This window comes from Haliotis rubra, unplaced genomic scaffold (assembly GCF_003918875.1).
Source record: "Haliotis rubra isolate DU_JTF1 unplaced genomic scaffold, ASM391887v1 Scf53, whole genome shotgun sequence".
In the NCBI taxonomy this organism is placed as follows: Eukaryota; Metazoa; Mollusca; class Gastropoda; order Lepetellida; family Haliotidae; genus Haliotis; species Haliotis rubra.
Window position 1 is genome coordinate 1,995,249 of NW_025767224.1, and position 18,854 is coordinate 2,014,102.

The 18,854-nt window shown below is 41.8% G+C and overlaps 2 protein-coding genes across 2 annotated transcripts; both read right to left on the reverse strand.

Annotated features, from left to right (window-relative positions):
* Positions 1-344: 344 nt before the first annotated feature.
* LOC124252968 lies at positions 345-5,292 on the reverse strand. Its single transcript, XM_046686673.1, has 4 exons — positions 5,091-5,292; positions 2,377-2,492; positions 1,552-1,628; positions 345-467 (listed from the first exon to the last, which is right to left on the reverse strand). The coding sequence occupies exons 1-3, from the start codon at positions 5,275-5,277 to the stop codon at positions 1,554-1,556; spliced, it is 378 nt and encodes a 125-aa protein (XP_046542629.1). The 5' UTR covers positions 5,278-5,292; the 3' UTR covers positions 345-467; positions 1,552-1,553.
* Positions 5,293-9,463: 4,171 nt separating this feature from the next.
* On the reverse strand, positions 9,464-18,854 carry LOC124252983. The gene is made up of 6 exons (XM_046686696.1): positions 18,720-18,854; positions 16,549-16,667; positions 15,430-15,481; positions 14,053-14,242; positions 12,624-12,723; positions 9,464-9,714 (listed from the first exon to the last, which is right to left on the reverse strand). The coding sequence occupies exons 1-6, from the start codon at positions 18,835-18,837 to the stop codon at positions 9,544-9,546; spliced, it is 750 nt and encodes a 249-aa protein (XP_046542652.1). The 5' UTR covers positions 18,838-18,854; the 3' UTR covers positions 9,464-9,543.

Consider the following 18,854-nt stretch of genomic DNA (forward strand, 5'->3'; position numbering starts at 1 on the left):
TGTGATATCTTATCGATGCCGACCACCAGGCGGGGTGACAACAAGTACCATCTTTTAATGTCATTGGGTTTGAGACAGCCAGGGAGCTAACGATCCACCTTGAACGATCTGAGCAGACACTGCATCCACTAGACCACAGAGATACCCTTGAAGCAGATGGAAAAATAGGTATCCAAGTTGCCACAGAGAAACACTGAGTGACGTCCATGTTTCGTTTCCTAAGCCGAAACATGACCGGAATATGGACAAAAGCGCTTTTGAATATATCCCTGTTTTGAACTATATATGGCACCTAAGCATGTTCCATGTCTGTCTGGATGTGTGGCACAACAGAACACCCGGCGCTACATGATGACATTTAATGGGACCAGTGAAGATGATTATATGGACATATTGTGTACCAACTGCCACGGACCAGGAGATCAGTCCACTCTGGACAGATGTTCCGCCAATAACCTTGAAGCTGCCTGAAACAGAAGTACAGAATTAAACTACAAGGAACAGCTTCTGGTTGACATGGTTCATGTGTGTCATTTCAGTGCTTGAACCCACGTGACATGACCATCTGGCAATAATTGACTCACTCACCCACCCAGCATAAGTCGCTTTTAATCACACTGTAAGGGGATGTATTACCTAACTCATCACTAAACACACCTTAAAGGGATGTCATGCTTCACTCACTCACTACTGACCACACTACAAGGGGATGGCCTCCTTCACTCACTCACCTCTAAGAACACTGTGGGGGGATGCCCTGATTCACTCACATCTAAGAACACAGCGAGGGGATGCCCTGATTCATTCACCTCTAAGAACACTGTGAAGGGATGCCCTGCCTCACTCACCTCTAAGAACACTGTGAGGGGATGCCCTGCTTTACTCACCTGTAAGAACACTGTGAGGGGATGCCCTGCTTCACTCACCTGTAAGAACACTGTGAGGGGATGCCCTGCTTCACTCACCTCTAAGAACACTGTGAGGGGATGCCCTGATTCACTCACATCTAAGAACACAGCGAGGGGATGCCCTGCCTCACTCACCTCTAAGAACACTGTGAGGGGATGCCCTGCTTCACTCACCTGTACGAACACTGTGAGGGGATGCCCTGCTTCACTCACCTGTAAGAACACTGTGAGGGGATGCCCTGCTTCACTCACCTGTACGAACACTGTGAGGGCATGCCTTGCTTCACTCACCTCTACGAACACTGTGAGGGGATGCCCTGATTCACTCACCTGTACGAACACTGTGAGGGGATGCCCTGCTTCACTCACCTCTAAGAACACTGTGAGGGGATGCCCTGATTCACTCACCTCTAAGAACACTGTGAGGGGATGCCCTGATTCACTCACCCTTTACGAACACTGTGAGGGCATGCCCTGCTTCACTCACCTTTACGAACACTGTGAGGGGATGCCCTGCTTCACTCACCTCTACGAACACTGTGAGGGCATGCCCTACTTCACTCACCTCTACGAACACTGTGAGGGGAAGCCCTGCTTCACTCACCTGTACGAACACTGTGAGGGGATGCCCAGTTTCACTCACCTCTACGAACACTGTGAGGTGTTGCCCTGCTTCAGGAACCTGCCTGCAACCCATAACATCAGGGGAGTTGTGATTTCCTGAAACAAACCAGGACACGTCATTCCTAACCCTGACCGCCGGTCGAGCAACATACTGAATGATGGCAATCAGGTGCGGGCGGTAGGGTAGCGTATTGGTTCAAGCGTTCGCTCGTCACGCCGGTCTGATTGGATTCCGTACATGAGTGCAATGTCTTTAGCCTACTGATGTTGTCACCCGACATAATACTGACGGCGTAAAGGGGCGGCGGGGTAGCCTAATGATTAAAGCGAAGCCGAAGACCCGGGTTCGATTCCACACATGGGTACAATGTGTGAAGCCCATATCTGATGTCCCCCGCCGTGATATAGCTACAATATTGCTAAAAACTAAACTTACTCACTCACTGACGGCGTAAGCCTTACTCACTCACTTTACTGAGGTTAGGGGGTAGCCTATAGTGGTTAAAGCGTTGACTCGTCACGCCGAAGACTCAGGTTCGATTTCTCCACATGGGTACAATATGTGAAGGCCATTTCCAATGTCCCCCGCCGTGTTGTTGCTGGAGTATTGCTAAAAGCGGCGTCAAACCAAACTTACTCACAACTGAGGTTACAGGCTGTAGTCTGTTGAAAATGGTATTTTACAGGCGCTTTGATGGTTTCCTTTAAGAACACAGACAGGGAAAGGAACTTACACTGTCAGTGGATATAAACCCAGCACTGTTTGACGCAATGTCCATAGATATATATAAGTTCATAGCATTCGATATTTGGAATTTTGCATGGAACAGAAAGTATGACTGACCTCATTCTTGACCATAACACTGTACCAGGAGTCTCCGTTCATCTCCAAACTCTGGCCGTTTGATCGTAGACATTGTCCAAAACTGAGGTAAGTGATGCTCTCGCTGTCGAAACCAGCTGGAAGAAACAGATTTCACATGAAACATACGCCACACAATGGGGAACCAGCTACCTGGCCTAGACCTGTGTGTCCTGCATATTTGGGTCCAGGGGCCCGTTTCACAAAGCGATCGTAGCGCTACGACTGTCGTAATTCTATGTTAAAGTATGGGAGTTACGATCTTGGCGCTACGCTCGCTTTGTGAAATGGAGCCCAAACTTAAACTTTATTAAGGTGGTCGCGTTTGTTTTGGAACATAAGCGAACTTAGATATACGACTGTCGCGATTCTGTAAATTTCAGCCCTTTCAACTCTTCTCGCAGTTTCTCTAAAATGGAGCCTGGAAGGCATTGTCCATGCCACAAAGTGAACAGTCACGAGTTTCTGTAGCAGCGATCGTGCAGTATGTTGTTAGTTTCAGATATGTTTGAGTGTAATGTTGGAGTGCGCCAGGGATGTGTTTTAAGCACCCTGCAATTTTCGTTGTTCATTAATAATCTTGCTGATGAAATAGAAAGTTCATGTTATCCTGGCATCCAGTTACATCCAGACTTGACTCATCTATTCATATTACTGTTCTTATTACGTCGTTCTTATATCTGACACTATTGGAGGATTACAAAATCGAATTAACGTGTTACAACAGTATTGTCACTGTTATTATATTTTAACTGTAAATTTAGATAAATCTAAGTGGTTGTCTTTAAAAACGGCGGAGTTCTTTCGAGGGGCGAAAAATGGTATTTTGATGGCAATCTTATTGAATGTGTCTCATCCTATAGATATTTAGGTGTGGTATTTTCTAGGAATCTAAATTGGAATAAGCAGTTTATAAGTTCATCGTTGCAATCTAGAAAAGCATTATTTGGTGTTTTAAAATGTCTGTCGAAGCTTAGACCATTACCATATGATGTTTTCTTCAAGGGTTTTGGTAGTAAAGTGATGTCAATTGTATTGTATGGTTCTGAAATATGGGGACTAGACTTTGATTCTGAATGTTAGATTAGCAGTGCTATTGAATGTTCATGTTCAAGCATGTAAATATTTTCTTGGTGTGAAAACGTCAACTTCAAAACATGTTGTTCGTGGCGAGTGTGGGAGATACCCGGTATATATCTTTGCCTATAAGCGTTGCATAACATACTGGTAGAAACTGCTATCCATGCCAAACTCACGTTTACCCAAGAAAGGTTATAACATGTTAATGTTAGATATGAGCCGGGTAAATGTAATTGGGCTTCAAAACTGAGACTGTGTTATTTAAAATGGGATTTGGCTATGTTTTGGATAACCAGTGCATTGATAATATTCAGTCGTTTATATCAGAATTTATAGATAGTTCTTACCAACTGAAAATTGAGCTAAATGTATTTATCAGGAACTTGGACATGCATCTTTGTCACAAGGTTCTACACCAACAGGATAACACTTTCACCAACAGGGTAACACTTACACCAACAGGGTAACAATTACACCAACAGGGTAACACTTACACCAACAGGGTAACACTTTCACCAACAGGGTAACAATTACACCAACAGGGTAACAATTACACCAACAGCGAGAGAAATTCCATGCTGAGTGAGATTGAGATGGTGAGAAAAATTTTGGTAGTGAATGTATCTACGTAAATGATACTTAAGCCTACTTATATAATATCAATAATCTACTTAGGAAAAGGTATCATCTAGTATCGAATCATCCTGTACATATGTCGTCATTTTGTTAAATGATTTTATTCACCACTTGGCCAACATGCTGCCAAACATCAGAGTTAAAATACAAAAAGAAACTTGCACATGTTCATTTAACAAAACTATATACATATTTGTATAAACTATGTCAAGCGTTTGTTCAAACTATATACCCTGTAGCTGGGGTTTAACTTCAAACTTCAGAACGTATCTTCTACGTTGATGTAAGTAACATCTGCGTAGATGTTAAAAATATGTTAGACTGTGACACTAATACTCTTCCATAGAATGGAATAAAGTGGATTGTCGATTGTGTTGTTTTGGATATGTGGATCAAATAAATATATTAACAAGCACCTGTTTATAATTATATGTTGTGCAGGTCAGATTACATCAATAAGGGAAGTGCAATCTTTCCATTAATACGTAGACACACCTTCAAGATTCAGCCTTTTGAAGGCCTCTGTCACCATTTTCATACTACTTGAGGTTTCCGCCACATTCTCATTTCAACGAACTCTTAAAATAATTACTACGATGTAACAATCACATGTTACACCATAAATACGTAGACACACCTTCAAGATTGAGCCTGATTTGTAATTTCACCTTAAAAACATGAATTTTGATGATATATTTACATTTTATAGTATTTGACTTCTGCAATAAAGGTGTGGTCATATGACGCCATCTGCCCCTTACACATATAGCAGTTTTACTGTTGATCAATATATATTATTGTCCTGGTTTGGACACACGGAGGGTAGCCTACTATCGGAGAGACATACCACTCCCGTGCCATTATCTAGAACGTTGCACGACCCACCTGCCTGATCCCACGTCCTTCGTGTCTCGGCAACAACTGGAGTTATATAATCTCTCATGGCATATAAATTCACAGAATCAGCTAATTATACTCACGTGTTGAATATGCATCAACGAGCCCCTCCGTAACGCACACACACGCGCCGTGTTGGAGAGGAACGCCCTCTATTGCAGCCAGGGCCAGTATGGATGACTGCAGGACGGAAAGCAACAAAATCAACATGGCGGACATAAACGCTGTCGACAAAAGGGATTGTCTGAAGTGCTGTGACCTTCGGGGCATCTTATCTAAGATTCACGATGTTTAAAACTATCCCTTGTAGTTTCGTTGGTACTCTCAGTTTTTAACGAAGCTCAAATGCAGTTCTGATCCGCTACACGTACTCAACAATGTCCCCCTATATCTCGTCATCATGTACATAATCGAGACTGGACCAGACAAACCAGTGGTTGATACTGTGAGTAACGCCACAAACCGATGTGACACAATCAACGACAACGGGCTTAGTCACTCTGTACATTTAATTCACCTCCTACGCCAATAAATTGTCTCCAGGAACAACTTCTACCACTGAATATGTATTGCCTGTCACACAGACACATACGCGAGTGTACGCGCACGCACGCACATGTACCGGGACTGCGTAAGTCGCTTACCAACTAAAGACGCTACTGTGGCCAGAGGTTTTATGTAGATGTGGTGTGCAAATGAAATCACCTTGAAACAATCATGTGCACGATATAACAGGTATAAAACAACTAATAACATAAACTCAGATATACACAAATACAATTCCTATATATACTGATGATGTACTTCTACGATCAAAGACTCAGATCATATACTATGTATACTGTTGCATTGTCTATTCACGGCAGTGTGTATTCGGTTAACTCTAGGGGTGGGTATTGCAAGGAATTTCATATTGAGATAAATTGCGATGCGAAAGCAAGAAGTTTTCCTTAACAAAAAATACGTATAATCGAGTTAATGCTTGATTTATAAAAAAATCACAATGCTTGATTAGGCGTTAATAAAAACCTTTAATCATGACAAAATAAAAATGTAAATAATTTTTGGCACAAATGAAACAAGGAAAGGAACAATTTAAAAAAAACGGAATTATCCGAAGATTTCCGAGTGTTACGAAGTTTTCCGAATGCATGTCAAGGTGTCCTCCCATTTGTGAGAACTCCCAGTTGTGAGACACATTAATTAATGGTTCAGTGCACATAGGTGGTGTTTCCACATCCCTACAATGAAAGTGGGATCAGCCCAGCCCAGTACCCACAGGAGGCATAGTTCATTGATGAGTTGATTAATGAAATAGATTATCAAAGATTATATTTAAACAGAAGAAATAGTTCATTGAATATTTTATTTATTCAGAAGAATATGTAATTATGATAACGCATTTTTATTGACTATTATGAAGTTTGAAAGTCATTTTGGTTTAAACATATTTTATTATTATTTATGAAAATGAATTGGGATTGGTGAAGTATTACTGCTTATGTTAACACCGCTACCATGCAACATAAAATATCTAATGAAATATATTTTTAAGTACATATATATATATATATATATATATATATACAGATTACTTCAAATACAACTATTTTCTAAGTAGTCATAATTAGAGACTTACAGTTGTGTGTGTCTAACAAGCTATTGTAGGAATATAAATCAATCACGAGAAGGTTGTTGAGTTCATTTCCATATTACCCTGTGAAAATTTGAAGGTTGTGTCTTGATGATATAATCATGGACGGATTCAACTATTTTCTGGTGTACACAAGGAGTGAATTCTTTGTTTCCGTTCAAAAAATTATCCAGGTTATAACGGGTAGTTGTTATCCACAAGAGCAACATGCACTGTCTATTAAATGTCTGTTATACTTATCGGCGTCTGGGTCGCTACATCCGAGCCTGAGGCAGCAGTGAACGATTTGACAAAAACAAGAGCCATAATTAAGATCAATATAAATCTTGTTTTCGGTTTTTGTAATTAGGTTTTAAAATTCTTTGACACTGCATGACTCTTTGGAATTTGGTAGGGCATTCCATAAATTTATTGTGTCGGGTAGAAAGGGTTTGGCATAAATGGGCATTTCGACTGTAAATTTCAGAGTTATTTCTTAAACTATAGCTTGTAGTTTCGGAGACGGAGTAAATCTGAGTAGGTAAATTAATTTCTCTTTGATCACGAAGTTACCTACACAAAGTGTTTAATTATTAAAGACATTTACCTGGGTATGTTAATCAATTTATCTTATAAAGTTTCATTAGGTTACCTCCACAAGATTCAGTTACATAGCAAATCAGTAATTAGCTAGGGTGAATCCATTCTATCAGACAGGGGAGTATGGTGTGTTTTCGTTGTTAATTACCTACTCCACTGTCTCATAACTGGGAGTCTCACAACTGGGAGTTCTCACAAATGGGAGTAGACCCATGTCAAAATACCGGTTTTCGATCAGCGTATCGCAATACGTATCGTTTTCATGTCTGAACCGGTAAATACCGGTAAACCGGTTATATTGCGCAGCCCTAGTTTACTCCCACTTAGCCAGAGTCTAACCAAAAAGGTGTTGTCAAGACAACATTGCACTATGGCTAGGTGAGAGATGCGAGCCAGGTAATTAGCATTAGCCACTGAAGCGTGAGCCTTTGTTTAAGGGCTATGGTCTATATCTACAATGTGTGTGCAAAGAAACAACATTTCAGATAAAATAATATTGATTTACATGTTAACATTTTCAGCCACCATTTTTCATGATTTTCTTTAATGCATCAATCATGTTGCGTGAAGCTACATGCAATGCATTCAGAGATGCAAACAGTTAGATGCAGCATCGGCATACTGCTTCATGGTTGTCTGACCGGTGACACATCTTCACATGTTGGATTCTCGTGTCTAGATCGCCGTACGTCCTCTTGTATCTCAGTCTCCCAGATGACTGGAGTTGAATTATCTTCGTTTCAGTCTCAGCTTGTGTGTCTCTCATGGCATTGGCCCGTGACGGTCCGGGTTAGAATATTGATCTTCAGTAACCCATGCTTGTCTCTACCCGTGACGGTCCGGGTTAGAATATTGATCTTCAGTAACCCATGCTTGTCTCTACCCGTGACGGTCCGGGTTAGAATATTTTCTTCAGTAACCCGTGACGGTCCGGGTTAGAATATTGATCTTCAGTAACCCATGCTTGTCTCTACCCGTGACGGTCCGGGTTAGAATATTGATCTTCAGTAACCCATGCTTGTCTCTACCCGTGACGGTCCGGGTTAGAATATTTTCTTCAGTAACCCATGCTTGTCTCTACCCGTGACGGTCCGGGTTAGAATATTTTCTTCAGTAACCCATGCTTGTCTCTACCCGTGACGGTCCGGGTTAGAATATTGATCTTCAGTAACCCATGCTTGTCTCTACCCGTGACGGTCCGGGTTAGAATATTGATCTTCAGTAACCCATGCTTGTCTCTACCCGTGACGGTCCGGGTTAGAATATTTTTCTTCAGTAACCCATGCTTGTCTCTACCCGTGACGGTCCGGGTTAGAATATTGATCTTCAGTAACCCATGCTTGTCGCAAGAGGCGACTAACGGGATCGGGTGGTCAGGCTCGCTGACTTGGTTGACACATTTGCGCAGATCGATGCTCATGCTATTGGTCACTGGATTGTCTGGTCCAGACTCGATTATTCACAGACCGGCGCCATATAGCTGGAATATTGGTGAGTGCGTAAACTAAACTCACTCACTCACTCATGCCATCGTGTATTCACGACGTATACAGTGAAATATACTCATGCCAATAATGGCTGTCACCCCCTTCAATTTTTTAATTGGAGAGGGGGTTAGGGGAGGTGAGGGTTGGGGTTGGGAGGGTGACAACCATTATTGGCATGAGTTTACATAAACCGCATACAGAACTACCAGGTGTACTATCAAGGGTGACGACTGGGCAGAAGAACAAAAGTTCTTGTTGTCACGTACTGAAGTGCCCCGATTTCTTCAGAAGCAAGGTTTGTCTGTTGTGTTCTCAAGAACTAGGATGGACCAATGAGTTCTCCCATGCTGTGGTGGGCCCTTGAGCTTTCACGTACAGAGGCGGACCCATATATTCTCATTTTGTCTAATGCTTAAACTGTTCCGGTTTCTAATGTGTCTACCACCCCGGGCCCGTAAGGACGATAGGGTAGCCTAATGGTTAAACCGTCCGCTCGTCACGCTGAGGACCCGGGTTCGATTCCCTACATGGCTACAATGTGTTTAGCCCATTCCTGTGTTCCCCGCCGTAATATTGCTGGAATTTTTCAAAAGAGGAGTAAAACCATACTCACTCACTCTACAACCCCGCGTTGGATTATATAAGGTCCGACAATCATCGAAGTTTTAGCCCCAGGCATGGGATGCACAATTCCATGTTTGATCTGAGTCTTAAATAAAAACAAAGAATGTGAAACTTGAAGATATATGTAGTTTATTGTTGCTATTGAAACATAATAGTAAAGTTAACATATAAAAGTATGCATTTATGTTATAATCAGTATCCGAATTGGCAATGGATATGGTCTCCTTCATTCTGCCCCCATCCGTTCATAGAAAAGCAAAGATCCAGGAATTCCTTCGACCTTGACCCGTTGTGAAGGTCAACGGCTTGACCTCTGTAATGGCGGGAGTTACAGGTGTGGCAGGCACCAGCTATCTCATTGACCTGTAAAAGTATTCAGGTTGACGAGAATGCATAAATAGGATATTGTAATGTATGTAATAGTTTGGAAATGCAAACATACACTTTATTATAACATTCGTCGGAGACAGAAATTATAACCAAGTTAATCATTACGTTTATGGTCATATTTATCAGTCATTTTATCATCAGGTTAACCGTCACTTTTCATCATCAGGTCATCATCATGCTTATCATCGTGATTCGGTATCAATTACATATTATATAACATAACTTTAAAAAGATGACAAAGACAAATAATCCGATTCAATATAATACTTATGTCAGTGTCATTCATTTCTGAATAATATATATATTATTCTATAAATGGACCAGACAATCCAGTGATCAACATCATGAGCAGTGTTCTACTCAACTGGGGTTACGATGACGTGTATATAGATTTTATATATACTGAACCGCAAAAAAACCCGCCACTCCCATTTTGAAATTGGTAATCAGTTTAATTCAAACACATGTAAATAACATAATAATTGTCGGAAAGATTTCAAAATTGACATGTTTGATAATCAATACTTAAAGACGAATTTCAGAGAATGACAAGTCAAAATGACGACAGGTGGCACGACAGTCAATAACGTATATGGCCTCCTTGAGCGTTGACAACAGCGTTGCATCGTCTGTACATGGAGTGTATGAGGCGGTTGATGAAGGCCATAGGAACTTGCGCCCATACTCGGTGATACGCCTGAGAGAGTTCAGCTGCAGTTGTCGGCCTTGGTCGCACATCATTGAGCCTCCTCTGAATCTCGTCCCACAAGTGTTCTATCGAGTTTAAGTCTGGACTGAGGGCAGGCCATTGAAGAGCTTGTATGCCGTGTTGACGGAGAAAGTCTCTAGTTGCTCTGGCAGTATGGGCACGCGCGTTGTCATGCTGGAAGACGTGGTTTCCATGACGACCAAAATGTGGCACGACGAAGGGTCTCAGCGCTTGATCAATGTAGCGAGCAGATGTTACACCATTTCCTCTACCAGGACCAATATTCGGGAACACCATAGGGCCTAGTTTGTGACTGAGAGCAATAGCACCCCACACCATTATGCTCGGACCTCCCCACGAGTCTATTTCCAGGACACAATCATCTGCAAAACGCTCCCCGCGTCGTCACCACACTCTCACTTTCGTCGGAGAAGACTACAGTTCGCCAATTCCGATGATGTGTGGCCCACTGGAGACGAGCACGACGATGTCGAACAGTGAGGATCGGACCCCGGTAAGGCCTGCTACATCTGACGTTTCTCTGCCTTGAACGCCTCCGCACTGTGTCGGCGCTGATTGGTCTCTGGTGATTGCCAATGGTTGTCTGTGCAGTTTCCGTAGCCCTAGCGAAACGATTTTGCAGGTGATGACGGACAATCTGCCGATTTTGCCTCAACGTTGTCACAGGCGGTCTTCCACTGCGAGGACGGTCGTCTGTGCTTCCAGTGGCTTGGACTCGTTGCTGCAGGCGGTATATTGTTACATACATGAACAGAGAAATGATTTGCAACCTGTCTTGCAGTCTGGCCAACATTAAGTCTTCCTAAAGCTTGGTACCTCTGTTCCTTTGATAATCGTGGCATGTCGCTACTGTCGAACAGGGAATGATTCGGTGCATGTTCGGTGGTTCTTCTTCTTATAGGGATGACACTTCGGGATGCACGTGCATTATTTTCATGAAATACGCACAAAAACCTCGTCCCATCATTACTTTAGTAACTGCGTTTCGACGACATATTTTTTGTATCAAATACAGCATCTGAAACCAAATTTTCTTGAACATTGGCTACGAACCAGGTCTAGCTAAAATATAAATAATGAAAAACTAATTAACATTCAGAAGAAACATATCTGGCAAAATGTTTGGTAGGTGACGTTTCTTTTGCGGTTCAGTATATAAAATCAATTTTGCCATTATCAGTGAATGGTTGGGATATGCTGGATGACACTATAAGATATTTCATTCAATTAAAAACAATTACGAAAAAATATTTATTAGCAATTTGCTTCATGAGACTACAGAAACTCTAAAGATGGAGCGACTGGGGAAGAGGGTTGAATACACACTCTGCTGAACAGTTATACATCGGTATGTGAGAGTAATAAGTCGCACGTAGGCCTTAATCATCTAACCCGTCAAGATCCGAACTGATCTTCAGTAACCCATGCTTTTGTAAGAAGCGACCAACGGGATCGGGTGGTCAGGCTCGCTGACTTGGTTGACACACGTCATCGTATTACTGCTCACTGCTCCTGCTGTTGATCACTGGATTGTCTGGTCCAGACTTGATTACTTACATATCGCAACCACATTGCTGGAATATTGATGAGTGCGGCGTTAAACAACAAACCAACCAACTTAACCTTTTACCGCCGTCTTTAAACCAACCATCAGCGGCAATTTCTTGGTTCGTGATAAAGATCGGGTTCCGATTTTTATTCAATGCCAAATCGGATCCTGACACGGCTAAGGGACACAAACATGCATTACGATATTCCACAGTCGAGGTCCAACTGTGCTGAAGGCCTTGTAGCCATAGGTTTTAAGTTTATGCTGAGAGTCCGGTGGTCGTAGAACCACGAGCTGCATGTGGTGTAATGTGGGATGTCCTGATGTTCTTGTAGAACCAATGTAGCCACAAACTATCAGAACTGGTGTTGGAGCAGGTATTATGTATCATAGTGATGTCATGACGTACGACATGATGTTCTTGATAATGTTGGTGAAAGCGGCATTTAACCGCACCACAATCCCTGTGTTAGCACAAGCTTGTCTGTAACAACACAACTCTACACAAAAATGATAGTAGTATGAAGTCTAAAAGTTGGAGGGGAAGTGTTTCAACACGACAGCACGTTATTATATTGCTTGAGAAAGACAATGTATCCTTACATGTATGTATCCTTTCCTCGCCAGAGTGATGAGATAGTGGACGAGGTCGTGGTTGAGGCAGATGGTGCCACCAGGAGCTGAGCAGCCATTGCAGGAGTAGCTGAAAGATTGTCATATATACGGTCCAGACATATTCGGAAGAGATCATAGACTGTTTTAGCAGTACAGACATATCAGGACTGAGACCACAGACAGTTACAGCAGTACAGACAAATGCAGAAGAGACCACAGAGAGTTACAGCAGTACAGACATATGCGGAAGAGATCACAGACAGTTATAGCAGTACGGACATATGCGGAAGAGATCACAGACAGTTATAGCAGTACGGGCATATGCGGAACAGATCACAGACAGTTACATCAGTACAGACATATGTGGAAGAGATCACAGACACTTACATCAGTACAGACATATGCGGAAGAGATCACAGACACTTACAGCAGTACAGACATATGTGGAAGAGATCACAGACACTTACAGCAGTACGGACATATGCGGAAGAGATCACAGACTGTTATAGCAGTACAGACATACCAGGACTGAGACTACAGACAGTTACAGCAGTACAGACATATGCGGAAGAGATCACAGACACTTACAGCAGTACAGACATATGCGGAAGAGATCACAGACAGTTACAGCAGTACAGACATATCAGGACTGAGACCACAGACAGTTATAGCAGTACAGACATATCAGGACTGAGACCACAGACTGTTACAGCAGTACAGACATATGCGGAAGAGATCACAGACTGTTATAGCAGTACAGACATATCAGGGACTGAGATCACAGACTGTTATAGCAGTACAGACATATCAGGGACTGAGACCACAGACAGTTATAGCAGTACAGACATATCAGGACTGAGACCACAGACAGTTATAGCAGTACAGACATATCAGGACTGAGACCACAGACAGTTATAGCAGTACAGACATATCAGGACTGAGACCACAGACAGTTATAGCAGTACAGACATATCAGGACTGAGACCACAGACTGTTACAGCAGTACAGGCATATGCGGAAGAGACCACAGACTGTTATAGCAGTACAGACATATCAGGACTGAGACCACAGACAGTTATAGCAGTACAGACATATCAGGACTGAGACCACAGACAGTTATAGCAGTACAGACATATCAGGACTGAGACCACAGACTGTTATAGCAGTACAGACATATCAGGACTGAGACCACAGACAGTTACAGCAGTACAGACATATCAGGACTGAGACCACAGACAGTTACAGCAGTACAGACATATCATGACTGAGACCATAGACTGTTACAGCAGTACAGGCATATGCGGAAGAGATCACAGACTGTTATAGCAGTACAGACATATCAGGACTGAAAGTGCAGACTATTATATGTATTTACATGGGTTAAAGATCGCATTGCATAACTATATATGAAGCCGACCTAGATCTGCCTGCAGCATGGCCGTTGCAGGTGTCCCGGATGTTGTTGTAGGAGAAAGCGTTGTCATGGACACCAGAGGGGTGAACTTTCCACAGTTCAATCTTGCCTGAATTGTGGAGCTGAAGCAGCTCACAAGCCCACGCCTTTACTTGGGTGTCTCCGCACGACCCTGAGCCGGTGCCAGAGGAGGCTACAACACAAACCAAATTCGAAGAGCTTCACAATGCAACATGTAACATTAAAGAGCTTCACAATGCAACATATGTAATTAAAGAGCTTCACAATGCAACATATGTAACCTCGCGCTTCACAATGCATGGTGTCACCTGGTACCTTGCGCTGCAACATGGAAAGAAAAGGATCTACTTGCAATGGAAACGCAGTACAACATACTATGCCAAACAATACAACGCAGTACAACATTGTATGCCAAAGAACCTTCACGATACAACATGATACTTCAAAGAGCTTCACGACGCAACATGATACTTCAAAGAGCTTCACGACGCAAGATGAACTACAAATAGCTTAACGATACAACGGAATGCATGATGCACCCTAAAGAACTTCACAGTGTCAAATGATGCTTCAAACATCATGTACCCCATAGACCTGGACAACGCAGGCAATGCAAATAGATACTTCAAAGAGCTCCACAATACAACCTTGTACCTCTAACAGCTTCACATTGTAACCCAATGCAACTCAATAAACAATGATGTACCTAGGGTTCCACAAAACAACCTTGTACCTCTAACGGCTTCACATTGCAAAACAATGCAACTCAATAAACAACGATATACCAAGAGCTCAACAATACAACCTTGTACCTCTAACAGATCCACATTGCAATCCAATATAATTCAATAAACCATGACATACCAAGCGCTCCACAATACAAACTTGTACCTCTAACAGCTTCACATTGCAACACAATACAACTCAATACACAATGGTGTACCATGCGTTCCACAATGCAACATGTACCCTAAAGAGATTCACAATACCACGCAATACCCCAAGGAAGTTCACAATACAACCTGTTACCTCCAATAACTTCACTGTGGAACATGGTGTCACAAAAAAACTTCGAAATATATTCATTAATTTACAGTATCTCTGTCACAATAAAGGCATCGGCAACGGCATCGTTAAAGTATTGTGTCGTAGTTTTCTGTCAGTATGAAGGTCCCGGATTGTGAAATGACAGACCATGTTTAATACTTGCTTGTACGAATGGCCAGTCCTAGGAACAGATACACAATTCAAAGGGAAACCAATAGGTGATCCAAATTTCAGCCGGAGCCTCTGAAACGTCCTTGAAAAGCAAGGATATTGTGGAATGACATATATTAATGGCCATGCAGGGATACGTACCACACTGGGTGGTTGTACCGACGTTCAAGTACACCCCAGCCACCCACAGGCGCTGAAACAGTGTATGTATATGTGAATCGTAATACAGGTGAGGCCGACTGTTATCTAGACCGGTATACACAATAACGTTATATTACATGTTAGTCATCTGTTTGATTGGCATTTTAGGTTGGTGAGTAATAAGAAAGTAAGATTTTGTCATGGATAACAACTTCTTTATTATATATGATGCGACGTTTCGGTATGAATTCTTCTACCGTTGTCAAGCAACGGTATAAGAAATAGCCACTATACCGTTTTATACCGTTGTCAAGCAACGGTATAAGAATCATACCGAAACGTCGCATCATATATTATAAAGAAAGTTGTTATCCATAAAGAATCTTACTTTCTTACAAGTTAGTCACCTTAATTACCAAAACATTTATTTCAGTCGTTTAATGGTTCGATCGTCGCGTAACATGGAGCTGTTCCTAGTAAACCCCCTCAATGCTAAACTTGTGCTGCTAAAGTTTATCCTAATGTCCCTCATATTATCGGAAGTGAGTTAAGTCTTAGAAGGCCAGTTTCGTTCAATGGCTCGATCGTCGCGTAACATGGAGCTGTTCCGAGTAAACCACCTCAATGTCCCTTCTACTGATCAATCCATCTCTCATACCTCCGGCATCTGTTTTAAACATAGTTGCTACGCTACGTTCATTCAAGACTAGTTGTCGATGTCACAAACACTGTTGAAAACTACTTCTGAGGTGCATCAAATCACTAGAACACATAGTTTAAAAATAAAAATAATCAGATTTGGACAATGTCTGTAGTCGCCAGTAAGGTGTTAATACTGCAATCGACTGACATCCGCATGGCCATCGCCATGTTGGTTACGAACCGGATGTCGGTTACGTCATGCGTATTTTGATGGAACTGAGCATGGTCTCGTTAGTCCAGCCAATGTAAACTCCTATATTTCCACTTAGTTCAACCAGGATGGAAAAGCGAACGTGTATAGTGAGTTAACTCCCTTGCCTCGTAGTGATCAACTTCCCTGATATCACCAGCTTTAACATATATTCGCACTTAGTTGTATTTACATTGTGAACAAAAGATAGGATCTCTGTACCGTACCTGTCCGCTAACATCAAGCTCGAACCACCTATAAGCTCCCTTCGTGAGAATCCCGCCGTGGAACTTGTAGCATTGCCCAGAGTTCAGTGTCGCCTTCACAGTCGTTCCTGACGTTCCCGCTGCAATTACCGAAAAAGTCAAACGTTTAGTCCCTCACGTGTATTCGAATGCCCGTCTCCGTTTAGGACTAGACATTAATAAAACGTCAGACACTCATGTACATATGTAACAGATTCGACCTTCGTGTACGTGTTAACACATCAAACACTCATGTACATATATGACAGATTCGACCTTCGTGTACGTGTTAACACATCAAACACTCATGTACATATGTAACAGATTCGACCTTCGTGTACGTGTTAACACATCAAACACTCATGTACATATATAACAGATTCGACCTTCGTGTACGTGTTAACACATCAAACACTCATGTACATATGTAACAGATTCGACCTTCGTGTACGTGTTAACACATCAAACACTCATATACATATGTAACAGATTCGACCTTCGTGTACGTGTTAACACATCAAACACTCATGTACATATATGACAGATTCGACCTTCGTGGACGTGTTAACACATCAAACTCTCAAGTACATATGTAACAGATTCGACCTTCGTGGACGTGTTAACACATCAAACTCTCAAGTACATATGTAACAGATTCGACCTTCGTGTACGTGTTAACACATCAAACACTCATGTACATATGTAACAGATTCGACCTTCGTGTACGTGTTAACACATCAAACACTCATATACATATGTAACAGATTCGACCTTCGTGTACGTGTTAACACATCAAACACTCATGTACATATATGACAGATTCGACCTTCGTGTACGTGTTAACACATCAAACTCTCAAGTACATATGTAACAGATTCGACCTTCGTGGACGTGTTAACACATCAAACTCTCAAGTACATATGTAACAGATTCGACCTTCGTGTACGTGTTAACACATCAAACACTCATGTACATATGTAACAGATTCGACCTTCGTGTACGTGTTAACACATCAAACACTCATGTACATATGTAACAGATTCGACCTTCGTGTACGTGTTAACACATCAAACACTCATGTACATATGTAACAGATTCGACCTTCGTGTACGTGTTAACACATCAAACACTCATGTACATATGTAACAGATTCGACCTTCGTGTACGTGTTAACACATCAAACACTCATGTACATATGTAACAGACTCGACCTTCGTGTACGTGTTAACACATCAAACACTCATGTACATATGTAACAGATTCGACCTTCGTGTACGTGTTAACACATCAAACACTCATGTACATATGTAACAGATTCGACCTTCGTGTACGTGTTAACACATTAAACACTCATGTACATATGTAACAGATTCGACCTTCGTGTACGTGTTAACACATCAAACACTCATGTACATATGTAACAGATTCGTGACTAACACTTTAGTCATTCGTGTTCATCTGTCAGACATTTGACATATTATATAAGAATCAATCAGATACATTTATTATACATGCAAATGAAGAATACAAAAATGATCCGCATGTACAACCAGACTGATATGACGGTTTACAACCTATTTGCCTTAATCCTGTTGGGTATTATGCCACATTCACTTGTCAGATTGTAAAGCATGTGATGTGCAAGGATGGTGGAGTAAAGGAGCGTATTGATAACGTTCGTTACACAGGCAAATGAAGTCTTAATAAATATATAATGTTTGGTTCCAGTGTTACTGATCAAAGAGGCATGTCCGTTCTATTCGAATGAATCTGAATGCAATTATGTTATACAAAAAGGATTGATTTGATGAACGAATTGTGTCTCCCATGTGATAAAATAATAAAGCTTGATTTCTGAATCATGCCATTCGTTGCTGCTTGAACAACAATCCTCAAGGTATCTTGAATTTAACGTGCACAAATATACTGGCAATATGGATTCCCTTATGTCTTTCATCACTTCTCTTCAAGTGAGTGAGTGAGTGAATATGATTTAAGCAGCTTTTAACAATATTCCAGCAATATCACGGCGGGGGACACCAGAAATGGGCTCTTCTCTTCTAGAAATAATAAACAATAAGAAACATGTAATCTTGATAATGGATTGAGATCTGCCAAAGACGAACAGTTTATAGATAGCATGTGGGTCTTACGTTGGTTCCTGGCATTGACCCCCGCCCCGTGGACACAGAGGCACTGTCCGGACTTGAGAGTGGTATGTGTGACGTCAGCAGTGACGGTGGCAACTAGGGCAAGAACCAACAGCATCATCGTCGACGACAAATAAA

What these genes read in the sequence shown, in the direction of transcription:
- LOC124252968 (XM_046686673.1), bottom strand. Translation starts at nt 5,277, where the DNA reads ATGCCCCGAAGGTCACAGCACTTCAGACAATCCCTTTTGTCGACAGCG. An exon ending in CGTTGATGCATATTCAACAC is followed by an intron (nt 2,493 to 5,090) that starts GTGAGTATAATT and finishes TGTTTCTTCCAG; the next exon opens with CTGGTTTCGACAGCGAGAGC. An exon ending in GTGTTATGGTCAAGAATGAG is followed by an intron (nt 1,629 to 2,376) that starts GTCAGTCATACT and finishes GGTTTGTTTCAG; the next exon opens with GAAATCACAACTCCCCTGAT.
- LOC124252983 (XM_046686696.1), bottom strand. Translation starts at nt 18,837, where the DNA reads ATGATGCTGTTGGTTCTTGCCCTAGTTGCCACCGTCACTGCTGACGTC. An exon ending in AGCTTGATGTTAGCGGACAG is followed by an intron (nt 15,482 to 16,548) that starts GTACGGTACAGA and finishes ACACTGTTTCAG; the next exon opens with CGCCTGTGGGTGGCTGGGGT. An exon ending in CATGCTGCAGGCAGATCTAG is followed by an intron (nt 12,724 to 14,052) that starts GTCGGCTTCATA and finishes ACAATCTTTCAG; the next exon opens with CTACTCCTGCAATGGCTGCT.